Genomic DNA, 6,731 nt, shown 5'->3' on the forward strand with positions numbered 1-6,731 from the left:
CTTGCTTTTTGGATAAACAAAACAAATGAATATTAAAATGATACATAAAATAAAACATATTAAAAACCATTTATACATCAAAATATACTATTTACTAAAAAAGAGCATATTACAATATATATATCATGCTTCTACGGTTTTACACTTACCTTGGGCAATCCCGCTCTACTCTGGAAAATCGAGCACACCGATACCAAATCAAAATTACCATTTAAATATGGCATTTCTGTTTCTATCGTAAATATGATTCTAATTCTTTGTTATTCTGTAAATTCAAAAGAAATTCAATGTAATAACATTTTCAAAGCTATAAATACAGGTAATGTAAACCTAACTGAAATTAAAGGCTTATTAAAAAAAAGAAAATAATTTCAATAACACAAATCAGTATTTAGTTATAACCTCAATATAAGTTATAATTCATATTATGTGAGAGTGTGCATTGGTAATTGAATTAGTACCATAACAAGAATACTCAGGAGGAACTTGAAGGTTTCATATAACTACAAAGCTTATGTCAAAATAGGCCTTATAATGGTAATGTATTGTAAGCATTTAGTAATAAAATGAAAATTTAAAGATATTAGTACAATATAAAAAAATTTTCTCAAAATATGAAGAGAGTCAGACAAAATGTTCATTGAGCAAGATTTGTTAAATATGCACTGGAACTTTTCTCATTCATAATCTTTATAATTGAACTGAACGGTTCTAAAATTATTTATATTATTTTTTCTCTTATTCATTTCCTGATATGTTTAAATAATATTGATTTTTTTCTCTACATGCAGGCAATTAGATGTAAAACAAATCGGCACGATTGGTGGCTCTTTGAGTAGTGATATAGTTACGGAGAACACTGGTTCTCTCAAAGTGGTCCTACTGACTCTAGGTGGTTGCATCTTGATTTGGCAAGAATCGTTACCTCAGTTAACAAGGTATCCAAACAATAAATTACTATAAACTATAATTCAATATATTTTTTTTAACAATTGTTTATCATATTGTGTTTGCAGGTGTATGTTTGGATTAAGTAGGCTTATAACTATCAGTTCTATTTTTCTTAATGAAAGGCAGATTTTATTTACCTCACGAGATGGAGAAGCTTTTTCTGGAACTATTGGGCAAATTGAGAAACAGACTGGTAATAATATATACAGTTTTTTTTTTTTAAATTTTTATTACTATATTCTACTTTCTAACCAACTTGAAATGTGATTCAGTGATGAGTATGGAATTCAGTAAAAAAAAAAATTATAAGGGGTACAACGATATAACCCTTAGAAAATAGTGTTTACTATTATTTTGAAAAATATATATGAATATAATAATTAAAAGATAAGTAATCAACTTTTCATTTTATATTTATTTTTTTAGTTAATACTTCAAAAGAAGAAAAAAAAAGTGGATTTCATAAATTTCTTGCGAAATCTGAATGTTACCACATACAAACGAAGCGTATCCCTAATGTTCACCGTGCTGTGGCCATTACCAGCGATCCAAAGGGAAAAAATTTTGCAGTTATCCAGGTAATTTTTTATTTATCTTTATCAAAAGTTCCGTTTATTATTTTTATTTTATTTTTTTAAATTAATATTTCAACTTATGCTTTGTAGGTTAATCCCCATCATGCCCTAACTGAAGTTCCTGTACAGAGTGAAGATCAGATCATCAACCAGTATCTTCAGCTATTAGATGAAGCTTCGGAAGAAGACCCTTTGCACGATATTACTTTTAAGGTTGGCTTAAAAACATTCTCCCCTTAAAGCTGGATTTTGTTTTGATTGTACTAATGTATAACATCATTTTACATTTAATTTTGATAGCTGTAAATATTTCCCCTTAATATGTTTGTTTAATCCAAATATTTGCCGGGTTTCATTCTAGTTGATGCAATGTTGAGGAATATTACTGAATTAATTGTAATTTAATGGTATCATTGGTATGGAGTGGAATGTATAAAATGGATTTAAAATAAATTAAGCATGGTTAAATAGTGAGATAGATCTCTAATGAAATGATTTATTACGTAGATTTATTAAGTCAAAGGGTTATATAATATGGGTTAGTTGTTAGTTAAATTAATTTTGAGTATTGATTTAAATAGGGTTACATAGAGTAATGAAAGGTATTATAATTTACTTGGTTAGCTATTGATAGATAGATCATAGATCTTGATGAAACTTGAAGGCTGGTTCTTCTATGCTTTATGCTCTGTTCCTTCATCCTGCATCTATCCCTTTGCCTGGATGCTGTGTGAAACTACTCACTCTTAGTGGATTGTTGAGTATGAGCAAAAATGGTATTGCTCTATGGAGACTGTTCATTCTCCGTTAACCTGTTCAGATTAATTGGGTACAGAGACCCTACTGTTTCATGAGTTTGCTAATAGATGACAGGATCTTGATATCCTATTCAAAATCTTTGAGGAAGTCTCCTCAAATGAAGTAATTGCTTAAAAGTTTTCGAGGTTTTTTTTTTGGTTTTTTTATCCAGACAAAGTTTTGCTTAGAACATCTGACATTAAAGCTCTATAAATCAGTATCAGGAAGTGATTTGTTCCACAAAAAATTTCAAGTTTTAATTTATTGCCAAAAATAATTCAGGATCCCAAAGCAAATAGAAATTTTCTCACAAAATGGACTAAATGCATTTTTACTATCTAATGCCCTTACATTTTTTTGTGTAAACAATTACTGCCTTATTCCACTGTTAGTATATCTTTTATTATCTCTTATATAATTGTTTTTTTTTTATTTAGTCTTTGTCTTATTAAACCAGAATTCCTCAACCTTTTAGCACCTGTTTATATATTTATAGGTTATCTGTCAGGCCGGAACTTCATCTGGGATTGTTTGCATTCAGTGTAAATTAGATGTTGAATATTGTTAATTTTATTTTAAAAACATAATAATGTATTAAAGATATATTGCACTAAGTATAAACTTAGTTCAATGCAGTGTTACTAATACTGTCATTCAATTTTTTTATTACAAAACAAAAATACACCAAGATCTCTCTCTCTCTCACTCACTCTTCTTCTGTCTTGTCCATTATATTTACATAATTTTTTAACCACCCCTTAGTTTATTACTTTGTATCTTATTATCTATCCTACATTGTCAATATATTTTCAGTTGTTTTTTTTTTTTTTTACCCCTAATGAAGCCCTGTATACATCAGCAAATAAATAGTTAACTATTTTTTTTCCTTTTGACCGCAACCCCTTACCATGTCCTTCATATTTTGAAAAATATGGTCAATAATTTATGTATATATTATATATAAAAGTATTTCATTCTGTACTCACCAATCTACAGCATCTCTGATGATTTACAGAAAAATAGAAAATTATTACATATGAATTAATTACTATTTTCAAATAATTTGGCTCCCATTTCTAAAATTAATGATATTTTAAAAAATCATGATCATTGATAATGGTGATATTAGGCAGGCACTGGGTTGAGAGATTTCTTTCATTGTTCTATCCATCTTTTAGAAGTGTACATTTATTTATACTTCTATGCCATAGAGGAAAAAAGGTGGTGCACTATAGAAGGCATGCTTCACTTTCCTGTCTTGTAATTTGTGAATGACTGAGCTTCCAAACCCTGTTGAAGGTAACTTTGAGAAAACCTACATGAATATGGAAAGGGATTTTTCTCCATTTTTCATATTACTGAATTCATTTCCCATTTTTCAGTTTGAAATTTAATTATAACGTCCATTCTTCTCTGCGGAAGGTCTCTATTATTATGGCTTTTGGAGTACTTTGATACTGTGCTGAGTTGGCAAGAGCTTCATTAAATACAAATTCAAAATATATTTTTCTCGCATCTAATTCAGAAGATGTGATACACCTTTCAATTATATTTTTATGACTTTATTTTATTTTTTTATTATTTTCAGGTCAAAAATACTCTTTTTCCTGCTCATAAATACATAGTCGAATGTGCCAATTCTACGCTTTTGAATTTTCCTGTTGATAATGGATTTATAATTATCAATGATGTGTTGCCTGTGATATTTAAGGAAATTATGATGTTTATATATACTGGTCGCTCAGATTTACTGAAGATTGGACCTGTCAGTCTGAAGTAAGCATTTATTATTTTAAAAGAGAATTATTTTATTTTATTTTTAGTATAATGTGCATTTATTAGTTTATCGTAATTATATTTTTGGTTTTATGAATTTCAGATATTCCAACTGTTCAGATGATCCTTTGAAGTTATTATTGGATGCTTCTAATAAGTTTAAATTGACTTCGTTGTATAAGAAAGTTGTTCAATTTAAGTAAGTATTAAAATAAATTTATAGAACAATTTATAATTATAATTTACCGCTGTTTTACTGTTGATTCAAATAAAATTCTAAATTAATGATACTAATTTTTTTCATTTCCTTATGCTGTTGATTAAAAAAAAAAAAACTATTTTTATATTTACAGTTTAATAAATAATACAAGAGCCCTGTGCAAAAAAAACAAAAAAAAAAGTTTTTTTATCAAATTTCATCCCAAGTTTATTTCTTTAATGAAAATTACATATAATTACCAGTCTAAATTGATGAGTCTGCCAAGTATGGTTTGGAGGAATACAAAATGGCGGTTGTTTCAAAACGTTAAAAATAATTATTTTTCATATCTTTGAAACTACAACAAAGAAAAGCTTATAGAACATCATTAAAAGTAAATTAAATTTACTAAAATATTAGCCCTAACAGAACTGTTTATGTTCAATAAATCCCAAGATATAGTTTTTAAAAAGCAACATTTCATTTGATTATCAAATATCAAGAAAACTACTTTATAGCGCATTAAACCAGCTTTAATTTGAGTGTTAACAGACATCTGTACGTCTCATGGTTCCTAAGATATAGAGATCCCAAAATAAATTCACTAACTACTGATTTTCCAGTACATTTTTTGACATTCCTTTTAAAAAAAACTGTATCTATTGAACATAAATAGCTCTGTAAGGGCTCATATTTTAGTAAATTTATTCTACTTTAAATGATGTTCTATTAGGTTTTCTATTGTTGAAGGTAGATATGGAACTCTGATTGAATGAAAAATTAATTTTCTCAATGTTCTGAAACATCCATCATTTGTTATTCCCCTACCTATACATGGCAGACTCATCAAATAACTTGACTTTTTTCTCCTCTTGGGCTCTTGTACTATAATTCTTCAATTTTATGTTTTAAAAGATACCTCATTTCAAATGCAATTATATGGATGTTAAAATTGTTCTTGGTATTATACAATCTTAATTTTTATTTTATGAGATCACGATATGTTGAAAGAGGTGCATTTCTTATTTTATAGATATGAAGATGGTTGTGTTAGCTTAAAGAAATTATCTGTAATGCCAAACTTTTGTCCTCCGAAATTCAGTAGAGAATCGTATCCAGAGCTGTACGACGTAGTTGTCAAATCAGATGATGGCAAATTTATAAAAGCCCATAAGTGTATTTTAGCCGCTCGCTTGGAGTATTTCCATCATATGCTGTTAGGAGGATGGACCGAGGTGGGTATTTTACAGAGGTATTTCAAAATTGAATTTTGAACAATTTTTATATAACAAAAGAGCTATTGAGAGCAAAAGTGGTGTGTCATTCTGTTTTCGTCATAATAAACCAAAAAAATTATTAATTAATTACTGTATGCATTAATTTTAAATTCCAATTATACTAAGATGAGTAAATTATAAAAAAAATATTCGAGATTTTAGTTACAAGCATACATGAAAAATAAAATAATACTGTTACTACTATCAATAATACTGAAAGTTCTGAAATATATATTTCTTTAAATGACAATAATGTGATGTATGTCATACTACTTTAAAGGGTACCAGAATTAATTCTTATTAATGTTTATGTATATATATACATTCACATACAAATGTACAATAATTTTAAAGCTAAGTATTTCTACAAGTGGAGTTAAAAACTCTCCAATGATAAATCATCCATATTATAATTGATAAATCTTTTATGGGTCTCCAGAAATGAAAATGTGAGCCATAAGTGATTCAAAAAAGTGTGCCGTAGCACTTATAACATGAGTAATGTTCCCTCAGACATTACTCAAAACTCTGTCTACTTACTGTACTTAACTCATATTATTATTGATCATCTGTTTTTCTAGCTATTGCGGGTTGAGTATCTTTGGTGGAGAACCAGAAGTTCAATCACCAGTTTATTTTTGTTTATTTATCTTCTTTTTATTTTTTTAAATATTTGAAAATTTTCACTCTATACGTGCTGTGTCTAAGAGAGCCGACTGTTGAGCCTCGCTTCAGCACATCAACAGGCACCCCCAAACTATTCGCGCCTTCCACTGTTTATTTTGGTATGACCATTGGTGGATATTATTATCGGAGTCGTAACACCTTCCAAATGATATAGTTCCTTCAACTCCTATCACCAATTTCTGATATTCCCACAGTCGTGCTTTTATTATTCTCATTGGGGATTTATTATTATTATGGCACTACACTGCCTACAAGAACCCAGGTCGAGCCTCCTTCACCACAGCCAATCTCCACGATCTCTCTCTCTCTCTTTGAATAGCCATCTGTTCTGGTGAGGTCTTCTTTTCCACTTTCCATCTGATTTCCAATATAACATCTTCTTGGGTATCCTTTGATCGGGCATCCTCTCTACATGTCCTATCCATCTTATGCTTGCTCTTTATACTCTCTTAATCTTTGAACATCATC

The 6,731-nt window shown here is 29.0% G+C and overlaps 1 protein-coding gene across 1 annotated transcript in view; it reads left to right on the plus strand.

Annotated features, from left to right (window-relative positions):
• Window positions 1-791: 791 nt before the first annotated feature.
• LOC106691629 (inhibitor of Bruton tyrosine kinase) overlaps window positions 792-6,731 on the plus strand; it is a gene marked incomplete at its 5' end in the record, with an annotated part of 12,074 nt that continues 6,134 nt past the window's right edge. Inside the window, 7 exon segments of the mRNA XM_014437459.2 lie at window positions 792-938; window positions 1,017-1,144; window positions 1,378-1,529; window positions 1,617-1,739; window positions 3,913-4,100; window positions 4,204-4,299; window positions 5,333-5,534. Coding sequence (XP_014292945.1) covers window positions 792-938; window positions 1,017-1,144; window positions 1,378-1,529; window positions 1,617-1,739; window positions 3,913-4,100; window positions 4,204-4,299; window positions 5,333-5,534 — 1,036 coding nt within the window.

This window comes from Halyomorpha halys, unplaced genomic scaffold (genome assembly GCF_000696795.3).
Source record: "Halyomorpha halys isolate HHAL.00 unplaced genomic scaffold, Hhal_1.1 Scaffold2556.1, whole genome shotgun sequence".
Taxonomy (NCBI): Eukaryota; Metazoa; Arthropoda; class Insecta; order Hemiptera; family Pentatomidae; genus Halyomorpha; species Halyomorpha halys.